Here is a 22,894-nt window from a genome sequence, read left to right as displayed (position 1 = left end):
GCATGTCTGTATGTTATCAGCTGCTGATTCTATAGTAAGGTAGAAAAATAAAGTACACCTGAGCATAAACTGCCTCCCATTTCCTCTTCTAAAAGAGTGGATGCAATCAACAACTCAGTTGCAATAAACAGGCTTTGGCAACATTTTCGTTATGGTTTTCTAAAAAAAAAAAAAAAAAAAAGTTTGGTTAGGTTGAAAGTCAAATTCTGCCCCTTGAGTACATGAAGAGTTGGAACAGTTCTCATATTATGGCCTGAAATCTCAGAAATGCTCATTGCTTATCACTCCTCCCCACTGGCCCTAACCAGTCTTCACTTTTTTCATCAAACTTGTATTGATTGAGTACACATATCATGAACTAAGTACTGTTCCGTGTCCAGTGGTTACAGTGGAGGCAGAGACACACAGATCCTTTTTGTCATGAGTCTTAGTTTGAATCACTCGGCTATGCCTTCCGTTAGTCAGATGTTTGCAGCATATTTATGTGTTGACTTTTCAATCACATAGCATGTACTATGCGTCTTATTAAGGTTTGGCTTAATTATATGCACATCCTGGATTCAGTAGTTTGTACTTTATCATAAAGTTGCCAATTGGTTCAAAATTTGTTCATCAAAAATAGGGAGCTCATCCTATCTTCCAACTGAAACAAATGAAAAAAAAAAGTTTGAACCTTTTTACCAATTGTCAAATTTATCAGCTTCCCAGAAAGATTATAATTCAATATCCAGAGACAATGATGTTTAAGTTCATATCATTGATATATAAATGCCACTCTCACCTTATTTAAAAATATAGTCCACTCAAACCCCCTCACATCCATACCCCTGTACCACCCTTAACTCTGATCTATGTTTTTTTTTCTTCCATAGCACTTAATTGCCTTCTGGTCTGTTACAGAATTTCATTTGTTGTATTTGTTGTGTGTTTCTCACCCCAGCCCCTTCACTAGAATGTGCACATCTGGAGGGCAGATATCATGGTTTCACTTACTGTTGTATCCCAAACACAAGAATTTTTTTCCTGGTGCACATTACGTGTTTAGCAAATATTTGTTGAATAAAATTGTACAGAAACACCATCCTGTCACATAAGATGGCATACATAATATCCCACTAGGTAGCAGGAATCTGGTCCGCATTTGCTATTAATGTTTAATTGGTTAGTTAAGAAAGATTAACTATGGTTAATGTGGTTAGTTCTCTGAAAGCCCTCATTGCCTCATTTTATATTTTTATTAAAAGTTAGAATTCATCTTTTTGGACCTGAAAAGACAAAGCAGTAATGGGGATAGAGGGTGGGGGTTAGAATTCTGACTCACTAACTGATACGTTCAGACAAAGTGCCATGATCAAAGTCAACTGGATGGTGAGAAAGGTTTTCTTCTACTAACCTTATGGAACAGAATTCCATCCCTCTGGATATAAAAGTGATTCCTGGAAGCATTTGATATCCTCTGCCTTGTGGTTCCCTACTTACAAACGCTGGAGTCCTCATTTATGGTTGTACCTGGAGTTCACAAGTTCTGCCCTGTCCCATCCTCCTGAGTCTCCAGAAGTGGCCATGTTGACTAAAGTGACTGATGGCAGAAATTCCTGCCCATGCAGCTCTCCTAGTCCTCTGGTCAAATGCTAATTTGTTTCTGTGGTTTGTAAAAAAGCTCCTTAGCTTATAGAAGACTTCAAAGTTGTGTAACTATGGAATATGTGAAAGAATTCTTTCTTTCTCCCTTTTCTCCTTTCTATGTAACCTAGGTGAAGGCTTTCCAAAATCTGATTCAGCTGTTAGAAAATTAAGCTCTTCAGATATCTTTAAATAGTTGAAAAATTGAGGCAAGTCTGAATCTTATGGCATAGTTAATATCCCTTACTTATATCATTTAGAAGAGCTTTGCTTTCATTAGATGTAAATACTTCATTATTATTACTGTGTTTCAGAACAATGTTAATTAACGTAGATGTTAAACATTTCATAAAATCCCCAAGGGATCCTACTTACATTATTATTTTAAAAGTTGTGTCTTGATTTAAAAAAAAAACATGGAAAATTTGAAATTATTTTTTCCTATTCATGACAACAAAAAAGAATAAAAAAATTGTTGTTTAATGATTAGGAATATCACAGAAAACTGACCTTTACAAGGAGATGAAACTTTATCTTAAGCAAACTTAGAAAGTTAAAAACCTACAGTAAATGATATTGGTATGATATATATTTAATGTACTTTATTAACACAGATTTGTTCAGTCAAAATTAAAACACAAGCACTTCTGTTTATGATACAAGGTATGAAAGCATTTTGCAATTTAAAAATATAGAATACATAATATAGAAAAAATACATAAGAATTTTACAGGCCATAAGTTAAATATATCCCTTGCACTAACCTCCAAAATTACCTCCATTATTCTGGTTTCTCTATTGGGAGGCACTCCTCTTCTCATTCATGTGTCTCTTAACTTCAAAACAAAACAACAGCAACAGCCAAGTGTGGTTGGGATTTGTCTGGGCTGCCTTGCACAGCTGCATCCAACTCTCCCTTTGGTATGGCAGCTCTGTTAGATTTGTGCTCTGTTCTTTTCATTCTTGTTCATAGATTTCCTGGTCTTCGGTTTCCCTGCCTTTCTTAAAGAAAATGCAAGGCCCTTTGCCATCCCCTTGTTTTCTTCCTCTGCCTGCCTATCACCCTTTGGCTGTTTTTCAGTCTTTATCTCAGTCCTTGCAGAGCATTGATCATTTGTTCCTTTTTCAAATCTCTGTCCTCACTCCCCCCTGCACTTATCAGATCCTGTTTCTCTTTCCCTGCTAGTCCTTCCAACTTCTCTTCCTGAACTTCTCCTTTCTTTCATCTAAATGGCCCATACTAATATGGGACTCATTCCTGAAGTGAGGTCATCCACTTTAAGGGAGTCCTCTGTCATCCCTTCCCAGGTCATTCCTTAATTGATCTTTTGAGTTCTGATCTTCCACAGGCACTTGAGTCTCAGACCTTTGACCTTAGGACATCTCCACTTTGGGCCGGTCTTACCCCAAACCAACCAGCCTAAAACCAAACGCTTAAACCTTAATCATTCTTCCAGGTTCTAAGGCAAGAACCCTTTTCTTCAATTAATAAAAATATTAAGTCCATCAGCAGTAACTGTGAAATACTTCCTTTATACAAAGCAAGTTACTGAGCTTCTGGCCCATGTAAAAATGAATGAAACCTACCAAGTTTCAGTCTGACGTCTATTTGGGCAGTCAGGTACAAGTAACTGCAAATCGTGTTAGCTGTGGAAATATAGTGAAAGAAATCACGGATTATGACTGAGGCCAGAATGTTGGAATCAGGGAGAGCTTCCAAGAGAAATATAGCACTGATGAAATCTTGAAAGATTCATAGGTTTTTATACCCAGAGAAATGCTGGAAAGGGCTATTAGGCTGAGGGGCTACCTTAATAAAATAAATATTCTGTGACAAATGAGTAGAAAAATTTAGATCATTTTGGAAAAGTGGCCTTCAAACATTTTTCATCATGTATCTCAAAAATAATTCTAAAAAAAAAAACTTTGTAACTGTGTATTTTTAAGATGACAGCTAGAACTATTTTGTCATATTTTAAAGAGTTTTAATTTTGTACTATATTAAAGTATCAATATTTAAAAATAAAGCTATTATAGAACTCCTTTAAATGTATGCATTAGAATCTAAATGTCATAGACATTTGATATTCTTTATCATCCATTTAAAAAAATATGTGAATATGCATTTCTTTAACAATAGTATAATTCACAACATTCCTTGTTTCCTTTGCCTATATTTCACTTTTCCCACAAAATTATATTCCATTGTAATGTGTTTTTATACCTGGAAGTCTTTTGTTGGTTCCTTTTCATAATTATTTACAATAAAAATAAGTATATATTTAAAATTTCTTGATTACCACACTTTAAGTGTTTAAAACATACTTTTGGATTAAGTTATAATTATTAGTAAAAGCTTTATTCTGTAAAATTTTATCAGTACTTCTTAAATAAAAAATAAAGTGTTACTGAAAGTATACTATTTATTGAGATTAATTTTTTAATTCAGTTCATAAGTTGGTGGGTGTTTATTACTTAGTGTTTGAGTTAGAATTCAGCAATAGTTTTCTTTTTTTTTTTAACTGTAGGAGCCACTTTGTAAGAGAAAACAAACAAAAATGGTGATTTATCTTCAGAAATTCATTTCAGTCCCCTCTCCATTAATAAATCCATTAAATCTTCTTGAATTTTGGTGAAAGTGTGAATTAGAAATTAAGTTACACAAGTATTGATTTCCATGTTAGTGTCAGCCACTTGAGACCAATATAGTATTTCACATTTTCTCTCTACTTTTCTCCCTGAGGATTTTTCTTCCTATTTGGAGTTAGTGAGAAGTATCCATTGTAAGGGAGAAAAATTTTTATGAAAAGAAACCGCAATAGAGAATTTAAAAGCTATATGGCTATTCTCAGGTCTGTATTAGAAGATAATTTGTGGACTGGTATGATTCATTCATTCATTCCTCGTATATAACTGAGGGCCCACCATGTTCCAGGCAGCAGGGATACAGATATAAACAAAACAGATTTTCTTAAAATTATGCTCTGTTCCCATAGCTCTTAAAAATCTTTATGTTCCACAAGAGTATAACTACTTAGGAGACTGCTGTTATGAGTCAGAGTGCGCAGTAAGACCAGGAAATGGATTTCGTGTGAGTTCATAGAGAACCTTACATATTTTGCCAGGTTGATTGGATTTTATTCTGCTTGAAATGTTTTTTTTTTTTTTTTGTTTTTTGTTTTTTTTAAGTTATGAGCAAAATAACATTTGGGGATGGCATATTATAGAGAAAAAAGTTTGACGACAAGAAAACCTTGTTATAGGCTATTTGCTCCTTTCAACTGCTAGTGACGAAGTGCCCCTGTTCCTCATCTTTCTTTCTACACATTTGCCCTAACTTCATCCTTAACATTTCCATTGGCACTAGTCTAGACCAAGCTTTTAAATTCATGCCTTGATTACTGCAACAGGTGATATTCTGATAGCTTGGTTCCTCATCCCCCAATCCCACTCCATCATCATCTGCTGACCCTGCCTTTTCTCTGGTTCATCTGAAGACCCCAACCAGATGAGTCTTTAGTGGTTTCCATCCTATCCCTCCCTAGCTTAGTAGTATTCTTATTTCATCAAATCTATTTTTCCTGGGTTTTTTACATCGTAGGTGATCATGCTGTACCTTATCACTCCTATTCAACTGAACCTTTCATTCCTCTTTGAATTATTGTTCTCATCATTAGTCTTAACCTCTGGCCATTGCTCAGCTTTTAATTCCAAGGCTGGATGCCTATCCTGGTTTACTTGGTTTATCCATGTTTGATTGACCTTCCAGATCTCCCAGTCTTGTGCTGTTTTCCATATTTCCTGTTTATCTATGGTTTCTAGTCTTCATATAAAGTAGTAACATTTATTGAATACTTCTTATGTAATAATTAGATCATAAACAAATTTGAAGGTCTCAGCAACACCTTGTTTTCAGCTTCCACAATGCCTAGCATGGTAGTAAAGACTTTATAAGTAACCGATTAACTTTTGACAAAATGATCTTAAATCACATACTGTATTTTCTTAAACTCTTTCTCAGGGCCTTTGTCATAATACTTTTTGTATGAATCAATAAATTTTAAGTTCTAATTTGAAAACTGTGGTATTTGTTAAGGAGGACGAGTTTGTAGAATAGCTGCTAATTGTTCCTGATGTTACAGGCTGTCTCAAAAACTGAATCCTGGGGGAAAAATTGGGCTTTGGGTACAAAGAAAGGCAGAGAACATATCAGAGTGATGCTTTTAAATACAGTGGAACCTCAAGATCAAGAGAGGATGTGATAATATAGAACAACACTGTGGTGGTATATGGGTTTAGAAATAGACTGAGCTGTAGGGGAAGTCCCACCAGTTAGGAAGCTAAAGAATCGTCAAGGCAATTTGTCATGGTGGATGTCATAACAGGTAGAGGGGACACTGAGATGGAGAAGACTTGCCACAGGCAGCATTCAGAAATCTAGACAATATGCTGAGATGGGCTGTGAGATCATAGTGAGGAGACTGAAGTAACATGGACCTTGAAAGCACACCAGTTAGAACATCAGGACCCCAGTTCTAAATGGATTTGAGTCCACAGAGAGTATTCAAGCAATGGATACTATAGTGTTTAAAGAGCATGAGGTCTAGAATCAGATGCCTGGGTTCAAAGCTCAGACTTTTTATTTAAGAGTTCTTAGGAACTTGGATAAATTACTTAAGCTCCCTGAGCCTTAGTTTCCTTACCTAGGAAACCTTGTAGAGATGTTGTGAGACTCAGATGTGATAATTTTGTGAAACTCTTAGCAGTGCCTGGCATATAAGTAAGTAAAGGTGCCATACTTACGAGGTGTTACTAGTATTGCCACAACTAGGCTATAGAGTCTAGCTTCTAGAAACCAGTTCCTGTAACTTGTTGAATTCCCTACACATAGAACCTAGAAACATTATTTCATCCTAACAAAGAACATGGTTGACTCAGAGCCTAGACTGGGGCTGAACACACTTTAACATATGCCTGGCCCCTGATGGGTGCTCAGTGAATATTTATTGAACAAATTGTCTAGCCATACTGAAGAAACCAGGGGAATACAGAATTGCAGAGCATGCCAGTAGATAATAAAGCATTCTTTACCATTTTGTCTAAAAACGTCAATGTGTAAGTAAACGGCTTTGTTCCCTTAGTCTAGAAGGATGATCAGGAGGTGGAGAAAAGATGATCATGCTAGAAAACCAGAAAATAATATTGCCAAGTGTGGGTGGGAAAATGAAAATTTTTGCAAACTGGTAGTTTTAAAAAAAAATCATGAAAGAGTCATTTTTTTTTCTTTCTCTAGAGAAAAATATGCAACATTTGAGTATCTTTTCTTTTAGTGTGTAGGAAGAGGTTAGTTTATACTTCTGTTGTTTCATTGAATATGTTTATTATATTTCTTAAAATATTTCTTTCTGTTTTATTGCATGAAGAATTTTCATGAAATTGTTTCTTTAGATAAGACATGTTTTGCAGCTCTGAGATAATCTTGTTATCTTCTGCATGTTCCAAAAAATGAAGCCCATTGATTATGTATATACATATCTAACATGGAGGAAAAAAGGAAACAAAGATCTATTATAAGAAAAAGAAAATGAACTTAGAGATTTTTCCAAATAGGCATCCTGTTCAGTAAGAAGTTAGTCAGAATGAAAACTTAGTGTCAAAAAGTCAGGTTCCAAGTTAAAACTCTTCCTTCTTCTCTCTCTCTCTCTCTCTCTCTCTCTCTCTCTCTCTCTCTCTTTTTGGCAGGGCGGGGGGGGGGTAAATCTTTTTTTAGCATTGATTTCCTTAATTATGAATTCGAATTCATCTGACTTGCTGTGCTTACTTTGCAGGAATGTTTTGGGGAATTAAATTAAATAATATATAAAATGTTTTTTAAATCAGTGTTTCCAAGTGTATTTTTGGAAGAATACTAGTCGGTCCTTCATGGAAGGGGATGGGGGTAAAGATTCCCTCATTAAGACAGTTTAAAAAATATGTGTCTGATATCTTATATTCAGATCATCCCACATCTTAGAAGTGAATACAGTCTTTCACTTATTAAAGATTCTGAAAAGCCCCATGATTAAGAATTTGTTTAATTTTGAGAATATATCAATGAAATACATTTTGCTACGGAAACCTTACACAAATGTGAAATGTCACCATTTGACCTGTTTGTCAATAGTGTCTGTCTTCTGTTGATGTTCAGTAGACCCTGTATACTCACTCCACTTCCTATTATCTGGTATATAAGGCATCAGAAGGGTTATGTGTCTGTACAGATCATTTAACGCTATAAGAGAATGTTATGCTTTCTGGAGTGCTGGCATCTAAATATAGAAGCTGGGCTACAGTGTTATGATTTGTTAAAAATTACACTTTAAAATCTAACACCAAGACTAGATTGGATTTATGCATTCATGTTTCTAGCCAGATTAACAGGAAATAAAAAAAAGTGTTGCAGATGTGTCTCCATTGCCATGCATTTGATAGCAAGTTGAAAAAAAATGCAGATATTTGAGCCATTTTCAGCTATCGTATACAATAAACACATCTTGATTTACAAATTCCAATTTTTCTATTTTAACAACCATACTTTTAATTCCTGCCTTTCCTCTAAACACAAACTGAGTAATAGCATGGAAGAAAGGGTGGGGGGTCATACTTTATGGGTGGAATGTTACAAACACTGTTGTTGTTGTTGTTGTTTTTTAAGGCATTGGTCATTTGTTAACTTTCTATCTTTGAAGTCTTTGTGTTGGCTCTTTTTACCTAGTCAACTTGAAATTGTGGTCTTAGTTGGGGCTTAAGGGTTAAGTACGGGAGTACATATAAGATCCTTTCTGTGTGAGAGTCTTTCCTGAGTTCTCCTGATAAAAATCACCCCCCACTTCCAAATATCAGTATCAAATTCAGCCATATATAAATATTAATTCCAACAAAACCTCAGTGTATCAATCCAAATTACAGGCTCAGGAACCTGGATTGGGATTTAAAAATTTTCCATGTACCTTGAATTTGAAGGGTTCCTGGTGATGAGTGGAAAATATCACATAGCTTTATACTACTTATATCTGGTGGGAAGTCAAGAAAGGCTAGAAATGACATGAAAGATGATGAGAGGTTTTTTGTTTTTTTTTTTAAGTATTGTTTTCTGTATACTTCTCCTTCCTCTCTGCGTTTAGCTGCTTCTCTTCTTATATGGAAAGGAGAAGACACATTGTATTTATCATGTGTCTGCAGCAACCCTGGAGTCTAAAGCTAGATTGGAGCATTTCCAGAATTGATGGAGAAGAATGACTGACAGAAGTATAGACAGGTTTATGGACATACATAAATACAAAATCATGCATCAGAACTCGGTTGATTTTCTTGCTATGCAAATATTGAATTAGTCCTTTTTCTTTTCTTTGTATTTATTGGGCGAATGTTACTTAATAGAATACACAAGACTTAAAGCTCATTTAAGATGAGAAAAATGTTGTAGTAAATTGTGCATTACAAGCTGGCCACCTGCAAGTTTCTCTCTTGAGAGCCAGGCAAGATACAGGTGTATCTTTTGTTTTTGGCAGTTAATGAAGATACTTCAGCTTACCATTTCTCCCACAAAATTTTGGATTGTATTAATCTAGCATCAGTCTGTGCTAATTACTGCTACAACAAAAGTAAGTTGCATTCTAGTTCTGATGGGTGGTATGAACAATTCTTACCAAAAATTATATGAATGTTTCTGAGTTCCGAAGGTCCAGTGGGTTAAATTTGATTGTGGCCCCATTGATCTAAATGTTAGCCAGTGGTATCTATTTACAAGAAGATGGATTATTACATCTGGTCTTGTTGTTAAAGTCATATTGCATGCATTTATTCCTCTGACAGTGTATGTTAGCTTTATTTTGTTCTAGACTGTCATCAATGTACCTTTCTAAAATTTTACAGATTAAATTTGCCAGAAATGCTTAAAGATAACTACTAAAATATGAGCCCATTTAAACTGTAGATTTTTGGCCAGCTGAACATGAAATGGGCATACATTTACACACAACCAAGTGATCTCCATCCAGAAGGCCTTTCACCTAGTGTAACAAAGTCTTCTCATGGTTGACCTCAGAGTGGATGCATCTCTGCCATCACTGAGGTCTAAAAATATGGCAAGAAGAAAGATGGGGGAGGACAAATTAGAAGGTTCAGGTTAACCTATAGCCTCTGTTACATGAAAGGCAAAAGGAAATTTTCTTTTCTGCCACTAACTGTAAACTTTTAGGTATCAAACTAGACAGAGAAATGTGGCCCAGATCTTGTGAAAATGACAGAAAATGTGCCCAATGACAATATCAGCTAACCTTTACTATGTACCAGGCATGATTCTAAGTATTTTATATACATTAAATAACCAAGCCCTAGTTACATTACAGAATTAGACACATTATTGTGCCATTTCACATACAAAGGAATGAAAGTCAGTGGAATGTGCAGACCTGGAATACAATCTGTAGCAGTCTGTTTCCAGGGACTGTGCCTCTGAAATCAGGCTCGCGGCCTTGAGGCTTTCCTTGTGTTTGTGCCTGCTCTGAGCGAAAGGAAAAACAAAGAAAGAGAAGGGTGTCCCGAGGCCTATTCTACACTAGAAGTTAGAAGTACAGTGATCTTTATTATCTGAATGGCCCATTTTCATTGCTTTATTTCTCACTCTTGGGACAATAATGAAATCCTAGGAAATTAGGTTTTCACAACTCATGTAAGGGAGGGTTGGCATGGAGGGAAAGGGATAATGTAGGAGTATCCTGACGGTGGCCTTCTGCTGCTGCTGCTTTAATTTGTCTCTTGCTGGTGACTCTTGCCTTTGAGAATGAGCTGATACTATGAAAACTTCCTTATTGAGAGCTAGATATAAAGTAAATACAAATCACCTAAATAGCATTAAAATTTTGTTTCTTCCTTTCAAATATGTTGAAATATTTACCAGAGCAGTGGCCAAAACTTATATATTTTGAAGGACTGGTGCTTAGAAACCACCAGGATGTTTTTGTCATTCCCTCGAGACTTTAGGATATCATTTTTCAACTCTTACCATTGGTGACATCTCTGATATTCACAACTGTATTATTGGTGCTTATCATAAAAATCATTATTTATAATGATAGTAGTCATCGTCAGAAACCTGACATTGCTCATTAGCAGATTCAAGTGAACTCACAATGAAAAATTCATGTACTGTATTTTTATATGAAGAGAGAATATCAACATATAGTCCATTTGATGCAAAATGTGCTAGCTAAATATGTCAGGCATGTATCATCATCTCTTCAATAAAATCACTTAAATCTTAAAGAATGTTACCCATGTACTGAAAAGTAAGGAGATATAGGAACTGTTCATCTTTCAATCAAATTTACAAATTTGTGCTGGACATTTAATATATACCAGGCACTAAGCTTACATGGACTAGGTGTAAAATTGATAAAATGCAGGCGTTATGGAGCTCATAGTCTTACAGGTAAGACACATAGGTCCATCAATAACTAGGTATGATATGTTAACTGTTATGAAAGAGAATTTAACAAGGATTGAAGGAAGAGGGTTGCAGAGACATCCAAGTCAGACGGTGGGAGTCAATGAAAGCTGCCTAATAGTTGAATATTCATATCAGACAAAATGGTCTGATTCAGGCTGAGAGAAAGTGTGTATGAAAGTGTAAAAGGGAGAGAGAGAGGGGTACTTGTTCTGAAAATAATTACTATGACTAGAGAGAAGGGTAGATATATAGGGAAGAAGAAAAGAATCTGGGGAAATACTTGGATAGGAGGAAGAGAAGTAGCTGATGGTAAAGGGTCCCATGGGCTGCGCTAAAGGGTACATCTCCTAAAGCTAGTGGTGATTCCCTTATGAGCTAGAAGCAAGATGGACTGTTCAGAATCACAGTGGCAGCCCTTTGAAGAGTGCACTAGGGGCTTCTGAGTGGCTCAGTCAGTTAAGTGTTGCACTCCTGATCTTAGCTCCAGGAGTGGGCTGGCGGAGAACAAGACCTAAGACCAGGAGATCAGTTGGGAGGCTGTGGCCCATCCCTAGAAGAGAGATAAGGCTCAAACCAAGGCATTAATGATGATGAAGGTTAGGCATCAATGTAAGAGGAATTAAGGGGATGAGCTCTAAAACTGGTCATTGGAAGTGAGGGGGAAGAGAATGTTAAGGATGACTCTCAGGCTTCTGACCCAGATGGTTGGCCATTTACCAAGAGAGGAAACACCACCAGAAGACTAAGTTTGGGTGGAAAGACACTGATTCTGTTGTTGAACATCTTTCATTTAAGTCGACATACCTAAAAGACAGTTGGATAGGTTCTGGAATTTATGAGAGATAGCTTAGCTTTCTTACCAATTTTGGTATTATCTTTACCGAGTCTTCTTATAATCACCTGGTTTCTACATTGACTTTTTTAGCCTCTCTCAGGGAATTACATGCTATTTCCCTTTTATAAGGTATCAGGTGATTGTGATTTCTAGAGGCATTAAATGAAGCATAAATTATAAGAGAATGTGATTGGAAAATGGATAAGATGTCCTCTTTTCTCAACACTGGCAAGTGGGCAATAATGAGGATCAACAAAGTCATTGCCACAGTGCTTTACCTTTGAGAAAGTTACCTTACGTCTCCATGAACAGTGCTGTGTAATGAAATATTCTTCCTTCCACTCTGCATGCCATTTAGAATTTAGACCTTGGACTTATCACTGTTAAATTTATTTCCTTCTGTCTCATTTTGAACTAAAACATTTAGGTATTTGATAGAAAACTAGTCAGAAGTCCCCATATTCAGGCTGTATTCCTCTTAAACAACCTGTTAAAAAGATGTGTTGATTCTAATTCTCCTCTTTCCCACCTCTCATATGTTTGAGTATAATAATCCTAAAGGTAGAATAAACAAGGGGAAAACATGACATCTTTAATCACAGCTAAATATATGAAATGAATATTTTAATTAGAAGTAAAGAATATAAGTACCAATGAAATATTGTTGAACTTGAATCTGAAAAGTGTAACCTAAAATAGAATGTATCCACACACTAAAAATGTTAGTTAAATTTTTATTTCCTTTCTTTTAGATAAAATATCATAATTTTTATGAAAGCTTCTGCTTTTAGTGACTAGTTTCCATTGATTACATAAGAATTCTCTAGGCAACTTGAATCAGGAAGATTTTTGTCTTGATCTCCAAATGGTATTTCCTCCAGACTTCAAAATAATTTATATTCACCCCATGGATATGTCATCAATCTGTTAAGTGTGAATGGACACTATTCTTTCCTGTACTTGACCAAATGTTTCATTTCCTGAAAATTAAATTACTTAAATGCAACAAACAGATGGTCAGAGAGTCCAGTAGTAGCTTACTCTGCCATGAAATTTATTATCTGAATTCTTGAGGTAGGCCTGAGAAGTTAGCAAAATTCTTTCTGAATACTAGTATGCCATGGTTAGTGTTAAAATCATCAAGCCACTTCTAAGTTAATTTGGTTACTTTGTACATTAGTAGGAAAAGTTGAAAAGTTATTTCATATTTTATACAGAAAAGTAAAATTGTGAGCAAGTCATATGGACCACTTGGGTTGAAACTTATCTTAGAGTTACTCTTCGTAATTAAAAAGACAATATGAATTATAAATGGTAATATAAAATAATGGCTTGAATTTGTTTTATTTCCACTCTCCAAATATTATTATCTTTCTAGGCTAAAGAAATAATTATCAGTATAGTATAGAGAATTTGGATAAATAAGGCATGACTCTTTCTATTCTCTTTTCTTCTGTTACTGTCAAATAGAAAAACAACTTTGGTCATTTGGTTCAATGCAAAAATTACAGCTCACGAGTAAGCATCTATGATGGCCTTGTCTCAGCTACATATGAAAAACTTTAAAAATATCAACTTATTATATATTGTCTCTGCAGAAAAAAGAAAAAGTCATTTTGCTCTTGGAAAGATTTTTCAGCTACCACTGAGGGTATTCTTTAACAAATCTATAAAGCATAAGGGTTTTTATAAAAGAGCAAGGGCCAAGTGCAACAAACCTATCAGTCTAAACTTTTCTAAAACATCTCTTTTTCCCAGTTGTGTATACACGACTTACAATTCAGTGCTTTTATTGAACTTTTTAAAATCTGTATACCTAACTCTATTCAAAGTCCTTTAGTAAAAATAGCAGAATTTTCTCTTATCCTTTCCATAAAGATGCTGTTAGAGGACATTTTAGAGTCTTTCAGAGTTTACAGTGAACATGGCACAAGAAAGTTGACAGTGAACGGTCTTCATTAATCCATTCCTTACTTTTGGCCTAGAACATTCTGGGAGTACACCAAATAGATAAACACATTTAAGTCCTCACCTATGTATGGGGGCTTGTTAAGTCATGTAATAGAAGAGGGAAAAGGAAAAAAGAATGGCTGAATGAAGGACTTTAGTGTTTCTAAGAACTCCCTCTCTTAGAGACATAGAAGTAGAAGCACATGAAGAGCAACACTGCATATATATTTGGCTACTTTAGGCGGGAGAGTTTCCTGGCCATTTTCTGATTCCCTCTTCTCCCTCACCCTCCACAGTCCAAACCAGGGTAAGCAGAAGCAGCAGGCTGAGCCACTACAACACCACTTCTGTTCCCCCTGCCCTTCCTGAGCCCTCTTTAACCTTTATCTTCTTCACACAACAGTTTCTCCTGTGTCTACACATGGGAGACCCCCTGCCTTGCTGCTACCTGCTTCTGTCAGTCTCCTGCTTTCCTATTCATTGTTCTTCCTCCCCACCCAGTCAATAGGCCTTGATCATTGAAGAAAGCCAAACGCTCCAGAACACTGCTTAAATGTTTGAAGTTAGATTAAATAGAAATCAGTTCAGGGGCGCCTAGGTGGCTCAGTCGGTTAAGCGTCCAACTTTTGGTATTGGTTCAGGTCACGATCTCATGGTTGGTGGGACTGAACCCTGCACTTGGGGCTCTGTGCTGACAGTGCAGAGTTTGCATGGGATTCTCTCTCTCCCTCTCTCTCTCAAATAAATATTGTGTTTTGTTTGTTTGTTTGTTTGTTTGTTTTTTAAGAAAAGAGTTCAGAAAATACTCAAAGAAGAAGGTACACTTAACACATCTTATGGTGGACTTGTTCCAGGAGGGTCATAATTCAGGCAGGACTCACGTCATTCTTAAAGCCTTTCCTGTCATCACTGATTTAAAACAGGACAGCTGAAATGCCTGGAGACCCAGGTGCTGGTCTTTCCATTCAGTGTGGCTCCTCTCTCAGGAAGGGGGATGGCAAGACAATGTAACAGGCTACGTGCAGGTTCGGGAATGAGCAGTGCCATTGCTGGTTTTCCATACTGCATATCAAACACATTCGTGCATTTTTTATCTGGAGTCTCCCACCTAAGGATCTGGCACTCCCATAATGCTGAAAGCCCAGCAACCGTCTGGTCTTATTTGTAGGCAGTAGGGACAAATAAAGTAACAGTAGTGACAGTGTGAGCTCAGTTAATCCCACACTGTCCATGTGCTTCAGCTCTGACCAGGAGAGAATGTTTCTGGAGGCTTGGTCTATCCTGAAGTAGACAGATATGACCAGCTAACAGGGTGACAGTTTTAAGAACAATGACCCCAGCACTCTGGGGGTGAAAGGCTTTGGGGTAGATGTGTAGACATCTGCTCAGACCACATCCAGAAACTTACTATTCCGTGATCGCATTGATGGTACATGATTGGGCACCAAGGCATCGGAACCAAAAAGACCTATCAGAGATCTGAGGCAGAGATCAAAATGGCCAAAGTAGAAGAAAGGCATCCTGAGAGACAGGATATCATCATGGGAGCTTCTGCCAGCCGTGGCCTGGCTCCGTATGCAGTTAATGCCAGGCATCCCTTACCATCGGGTGGAAGGTTGACTACGGTGCACACTCTCCTGCGGCCCATTCTGCTGCTCACCTCCCCATATCCATCTGTGAAGTCTGAATACTGAGCCACCTCAGGTTTCCAGTCATTTGTGAAATTTTCATTTTATATATACACTTTTATAACTAAAAATTTCTTTTCTAAAATAAAGCGTTTTTTTTTTTTTTTTTCTGTTCACAGCTATTAGCACATTTAAGTTAGTCCCTGATTCTTCTTTAGGTAGTTTGTGTTCATGATGATTTCTTCTTCTTCTTTTTTTTTAAAGTTCATTTTTTTAAGTTTATTTACTTATTGAGAAAGAGAGAGAGAGAGAGAGAGAGAGAGAGAGAGAGGGAGCAGGGGAGGGGCAGAGACAGAGACAGAGAGAGAAAATCCCAAGCAGGCTCTATACTCTCAGTGCAGGACCCAACACAGGGCATGGGGTTCGAACTCATGAAATGTGAGATTGTGACCTGAGCCGACATCAAGAGTCAGACTCCTAGCCAACTGAGCCACCCAGGCTCCCTGATGATTTTTTTTTTTTTTTCTGTTTCTCATTGAAATATAAGTGGAGGGTGCCTGGGTGGCTCAGTTGGTTAAGCCTCTGAATTTGTTACAGGTCATGAGCTCATGGTTCGTGAGTTTGAGCACCATGTCAGGCTCTGTGCTGACAGCTCAGAGCCTGGAGCCAGCTTTGGATTCTGTGTCTCCCTCTCTCTCTGCCCCTCCCCTGCTTGCATCCTGTCTCTCCCTCTCTCCCTCTCTCACTCTCTCTCTCTCTCTCTCTCAAAAATAAATAAATATTAAAAAAATATAAAAGAAATATAAGTGGAATATATAGTAGTTCTTTTAATGTTAGCATTTTTTGTTGTGCACAGGAAAAAAACAAAATAAAGATTAGATGATCAAAGGCTTGGTTGATGACCCCACAGCAACATTCAGACTCAAGTATCATCACAAGGGTCCATCTAATGTTAAGAGTAATTTTACCTGACCTTTGTGACAATTAACATGTCAAGCGCCGGGGCAGCTCATTCTGTTAAGTATCCCACTCTTAATTTCAGATCAGGTCAAGATCTCACAGTTTTGTGAGTTCGAGCCCAGAGTCCGGTTGTCAGTGTAGAACCTACTTGGGATTCTCCCTCTCTCTCTGCCTCTCCCCTACTCACACTCTCTCTGTCTCTCTCAAAATAAATAAATTAATTAAAAAAATCATGTCAGGCCAAATGCAGCCTGTCATTAGTCATTGCTTTATTGTGGAAATATTTGTTGAGTGCTTGAGAACAATGCAGGACCACCACAGAAGCCTCATGGTGCACTGAACAAATATGCGCTCAAAACTTTTTTTTTTTTTTTTTTTTTTTTTTTGCTGTTTTCCTGGCAACCTAAACTCTGTGTAAGAGCTTTGGTAGCAAACTACTGCAGCCTCCAGTAGCAGAGCAATTCCAAAAGGTTTTGACTAATATGCTTCATCAGTGCCGTCAGATGCACCACAAGTATAGATTTCATCTTGTCTACGTTCACTTTCTCCCGAGTGTGTAGAGACGGCCCGGTATGCTTATTTAGTATGGTGTGCTTAATATTGGAGATGATCCTAAGAAATTACAGATTTCTCAATATGGCATTCTAATTAAAACCTAATTAGCAATTCACAGTGTTGGAACTTAGGTTTTCCAGCATAGAAAAAATAATTTCACTATGCATAGAAAGTAATGATATATTTTTTGGAGACATTAGAATTTCAAAAATATAAGGCAGCACATGTGGAATTTAGAAATGTTAAGAATCTGAAGTGTGGGGTTTCTCCATAGCTTTAAGCTTGAACAGTTTTATATAATCAGTGAGCTTGCCAAACAGTATCAAAAAACTCATTTTCTTCAAGTGCTTTATTTATCTTTAATAGAACCTTCATCACCCTGGTGTTGTAAATTTGGAGTGTATGTTTGAGACGCCTGAAAGAGTGTTTGTTGTTATGGAAAAACTCCATGGAGACATGCTGGAGATGATCTTGTCAAGTGAAAAGGGCAGGTTGCCAGAACACATAACGAAGTTTTTAATTACTCAGGTAAGAAATCAATTAGAGTCAGAAAAAAAAAAAAAGATAATGTTCAATATCAAATGTTACCACTGCTTAACTGCAGCTTCCTAGCCTTGTTTAGTCTCTACGTGCAAAGTCTGAATTACACTCAAAAAGGTTGCAGGGGCTTATAGTATTATTTTGTTTGTATCTGTGGTCTCCAGAGTCCAGTATCCCAAGTGAGTAATGTGTATGCAGGCCCATATATTAAAAGTCCTCGTGAAATTTTAAATTGCACAGTGACTGAGTCCTGGTTCTTTGAAAACATTCAAGAACGGGTATCCCTGGAAAATATTATTGACAACTGTTATCTGAACCTGTGTTGGATGCTGTATCAATACCATCATATGCTACTTTTTCCACTGACGTTTCCTTAGAAACCTGCTGTTAATTTAGCTCATTTCAGTGCCGTGCGTGTAAAGAAGCTTAAGTGTTCATTGTGAGTTTTCTCATGGCCCTTCCAGTTTATGTCCTAGTTGAAAACATTTTGAAATGAACTAATAGACCAAATTAAAATCATTGTGGTGGCTTTCTTCTTTACAGATACTTGTGGCTTTGCGGCATCTTCACTTTAAAAATATCGTTCACTGTGACCTCAAACCAGAAAATGTGTTGCTAGCCTCGGCCGATCCTTTCCCCCAGGCGAGTATAAAAGCCTCTCCCAGCAAAGCCAGCAGCTCTGGCTCCCCGGTGGGATTCTGCCACCTTTCATCCTCAAAACCTTTATTTGTTTCAAGTTTTACCTGTTCGTGTTCATCCACTTGTTTCCTGGTTATATTTTCGGGACTTCAGTTTTGTCCCTCTGGCTTCTTAGTTCAGCCTGCCTTAGCCAACACAGGAGCCTTCTCAGTGGGCTCCGTTACCTTCTGTTGTACCCCGATCCTGGCATGCTGGCAGTCCTGTGTGGAAAGCACAGGCCCGAGAGGGAGAACACTGGAGTCCCGGGGACATTTAAGTTTAGTGTTGTTCTCAGGGACCAAGGCAAAAGTTTCTGCTTTCCCTCAGCTCCGAGGATGGAAAGCAACTGCATATCTTCCCATGAAATCATGACTGAAGTGACCTAAGTCTCTGAACTGACCTGACTAAGCTGCTAAGGCGGCTGTCCACCTTGCTTCCTTGACATCTTCACGTCCTGTCTAGGTTCCCACACAGAGTTAGTTTGGAGGAATATTGTAGGTAACATGGCAAGCCTCTGTGCTTATCCCTCAACTTTTCTTTCTTTTTTTTTTTTCTTTCTTTCTTTCTTTCTTTCTTTCTTTCTTTCTTTCTTTCTTTTTAATTAATGTATTTATTTTCAAGTTACTTAACATACAGTGTAGTCTTGGCTTCAGGAGTAGAACCCAGTGATTCATCTCTCACATATAACACATAGTGCTCATCTCGAAAAGTGCTTTCCTTCATGCCCAGCACCCATTTAAGCCACCCCCCACCCCCTCCCTCCAGTAATCCTCAGTTTGTTCTCTGTATTTCAGAGTCACTTTTGGTTTGCCTGTCTCTCTTTTTACCTTATCTTTCCTTCCCTTCCCCACGTTCCTCTGTTGAGTTTCTCCAATTCCACATATGAGTGAAATCATGTGATACCTGCCTTTCTCTGACTAGTTTCACTTAGAATAATACCCTCCAGTTCTATCCACGTTGTGGCAAATGGCAAGATTTCATTCTTTTTCATCTTCGAGTAGTATTCCATTGTATATATATACCACATCTTCTTTATCCATTCATCAGTTGATGGACATTTGGGCTCTTTTCGTAATTTAGCTGTTGTTGATAGTGCTGCTATAAACATTGGGGTGCATGTGCCCCTTCAAATCAGCATTTTTGTATTCTTTGGATAAACCTTTATTTATAATAAGCCCTTGAGTTTAGTCCATCCCTTCCATATTTACATGACATTTTCCTGCCTTGTAAAACAATATTACCCACTCCTGAGTATACATATTTTCACATTTATCACTTTGTTTTGGGTGGGGGGAGGAAGGGAGAATGTTTAGATGATATTTATGAATGAAATATGCTTTTGTACCAGAACTTCCAGCACTGTGTTCAAGTATATAAAATGGAAAATAGCTGTTACTTCCATCATGAGAAATCCATACAATATATGTAAAGAATTACAGTTGTCTTTGGCAGACCTGGGCTAAGACACATGATGATGTGTGTCTGTGACCTTACCATTCCTGCAAACCATTATTATCAACAGATAATCTGTGACCTTACCAGACAGATGATCTGTGACCTTACCATTCCTGCAAACCATTATTATCAACAGGTGAAACTTTGCGACTTTGGTTTTGCCCGGATCATTGGAGAAAAGTCTTTCCGGAGGTCAGTGGTGGGTACCCCAGCTTACCTGGCTCCTGAGGTTCTAAGGAACAAGGGCTATAATCGCTCTCTAGACATGTGGTCTGTTGGAGTCATCATCTATGTAAGCCTAAGTGGCACATTCCCATTTAATGAAGATGAAGACATACATGACCAAATCCAGAACGCAGCCTTCATGTATCCACCAAATCCCTGGAAGGAAATCTCTCACGAAGGTAATATCTTCCATTCAGAAATGATAATGGTTTAATCCTTAAGTGTTATATTGTTAAATCAATTGAGAATTATTAAATTGATAAATGTTCGTTGCAAATTGTCCACTGGAGTAGGGGCGCAATTTGATTAAGGTGGACTGCGAAGGACCAAAAACATCTTCTGATGAAATGTACATATATTGTGGAGAGATTGAGCAATAAATATTGAGGCAAATGAAACAAAAAGAAACTGTTAATATTTTGATGTATTTCCTTAGAACTTATAAATACTTATACATTGGTATAATAGAAACAGCTAATCTCTACCAAGAATAATCTTTACCTACCATATACCTGCGTTTGTATTAAGCACTTTTAATCCATTATGGGCACAAGAACTCTATGATAGTGATAATTGAATTATCATACTATGTATTAGTCTGCAAGTTCTTTGTGCGCTGATTTCCTTTGTGTGACGTTAAAGTATGTATTGTATTTTATCTAGCCATTTCACTGGTATTATATTTTTAGGTTGTTTCTATTTGATCCTTAAATATAATTTCTATATGTATCTCTGATGATTTCTTTAAGATAGATTACCTTGACAGTGAGTGTTGCGTTATTAAATTCTTAACAAACCTTTCCTTCTCCTTAAAGAAAAAGAGAGTTTTAAAAGAAGCGGCAGGGGCAGTCAGGGCAGAGAAAATAGCACGCTTCAGAGTAGAATTCCTCAATGAACGTACTTTGGAGTTCATTCAATCTCACAAAAACCCCGTAAGTATTACTTACCCTGTATTTCAAGGAGGAACACTGAGGCAAAAGAACTGACAGACACCACAGGCCAAAATCGCCAAGCTAGTAGGTGACAGAGCCAGAATGTATACCCAGATGTGTATATGCCCAGGGCATATACCCAGATATGCTGGGTATAGACCCACATAGACTGGGGATATACCCAGTCTGATCACATATTATCCGATCACCAGTCCTTTGGTTTTCAGGCCACGTCTAGTTCTAAGTTTGTTCAAATTTCTCACCACTTTAAAAGGCAAGTACAGTCAGAGATAAACATCTGTTTGATATCTGTTACTGCATGCAGTGATGTGGGAATCAGAAAAGAACGTATCTAAACTGCCCGAGGTAATTAACTCCTGTTAGTATTAAGTGACAAGAGTTATCCATTCTCAGGGTTTTGAGTTACTATTAGCAATAACCCTGAACATCTTCTAATTAGTTATAAATCATAGCTGGATGGATATATCTTAAAGGAATCTGTGACCTACAAATGAACTATCATGTAGCCAAAGTACTAATGAAATACTTCGGATAATTCAACAGAGGCAAAAAGCAAAGTATAATTAGGTTTCTTTTACTGGGGGCAGAAAGGTGGAATTATCAATAACCTTGTGACCAGTTAGGAAACACTACCTTTAAATATGGCTAACCATTATGTTTGATACCTGCAATCCATAAATCCAATAGAAGGACTTGCTCTTGTTACCATGGTGCAAATCTGGAATACCTCTGAAGCTAGTCACGTTTTCCTGTTATGCAGGAATAGAGCATTGGGTAAACTGCCTCCACATTTAAAATTTTTTTTTCTGGGAGTAGTGTAGTACTTTTTCTTGAAGTAGTAGAATAAATGATGCTTGGTCTCTGATATGACGGAAATGTCCTGGCCTAGCTGTTAGATATAACCTATTTAGGGCAGAAACAAATAGCTATAGATTGTGAATGTTTAATTATCACTGATAATAGAGGCCAGAGACCTAGATATTAATGGCTCAAGAAACTCTTTTGGGAAATCACAAATATATATGTGGATAGATAGATAGATATAGACACACACACACACACACACACACACACACACACACACACACACTAGGTAACATGAAAGAAAAGGACAAAAGTAAAATACTCTTTAAAGAACTTGAAGCTAAATGGAGAGATGCCAAGTTCAAAGGAGAAAGAATCACTGTGGACTTGACTAGTCAGAATTGCATTTTCAGAGGAGATGAAATTTAGGCCAGTCACTAAAAATTGCAAAGAAAGAGATACAGCATTTGAGAAAGAGGATTACATGGGAAATTTAAAAGGCATTTATATTTGACCAGGAAGTACATATTTTACTTGGCTACAGATATTTCTAAGTGCTAAAAATTTCGTATCACTCAGACAAAGTGATATAGAGACCAGCTGAGACAGAACTTCACCTTTCTAAATCAGTTTAGGAATTGAGAGGGACTGGCCTCTCTCCTCAGTATCTTCCTCTGACTCATCCTTGCCTCTGAGGCACAAGAGTTGTACTATTTGCCAATTGCTGCCCTGGATGGGAAATGAGTTACCTAGTTGCTGGTATATGAACAGTACTAATAGTTGAATATAAAGAAAAAGTGAAATTATGTCATAGTATTAGCTGAGGTGTTACAAAAGTAATTAGGCTAGGTAAAAAGGACAGGCCCCAGGTCTGTCCCACTATCTTGTTGAGAACAAACAATTCCCTCACAAAAAGTTGTAACAGGAGCTGGGACCATGCAATTTTAAGCACGTAGGATCTGAGAAATACACAAGGAAACTAGTATTGGCAAAGGATGGTCACAACTGATAATAGTAAATTTTTAGTCTCCATATACTTTAAACCTTGCCAGAATCACTAAAAATCTAGATACAAGGAATTAAAAATCGAAGCCCCTCAGTGACTCAAAAATCAAAGGTAAGAATCAACAGTCAAGTGGCTTGAGTTGTGGTCCTATCTGCCATTCTAATTAGCCATCACTTAACCTTCTTTGAGCTT

The 22,894-nt window shown here is 37.2% G+C and overlaps 1 protein-coding gene across 3 annotated transcripts in view; it reads left to right on the top strand.

Moving 5' to 3' along the window:
• Positions 1–22,894, top strand: part of PRKD1 (protein kinase D1) — a 334,322-nt gene that overhangs the window by 293,652 nt on the left and 17,776 nt on the right. For all 3 annotated transcript variants that reach the window (XM_045450589.1, XM_045450590.1, XM_045450591.1), the window contains 3 exons: positions 17,408–17,569; positions 18,125–18,223; positions 19,851–20,118. In XM_045450589.1, the coding sequence (XP_045306545.1) occupies positions 17,408–17,569; positions 18,125–18,223; positions 19,851–20,118 (529 nt within the window). The remainder of the gene's footprint in view (positions 1–17,407; positions 17,570–18,124; positions 18,224–19,850; positions 20,119–22,894) is intronic.

Source organism: Leopardus geoffroyi, chromosome B3, assembly GCF_018350155.1.
Source record: "Leopardus geoffroyi isolate Oge1 chromosome B3, O.geoffroyi_Oge1_pat1.0, whole genome shotgun sequence".
In the NCBI taxonomy this organism is placed as follows: domain Eukaryota; kingdom Metazoa; phylum Chordata; class Mammalia; order Carnivora; family Felidae; genus Leopardus; species Leopardus geoffroyi.
Note: the sequence above shows the minus strand (reverse complement) of the source record. Positions and strands in the feature narration are given on the sequence as shown.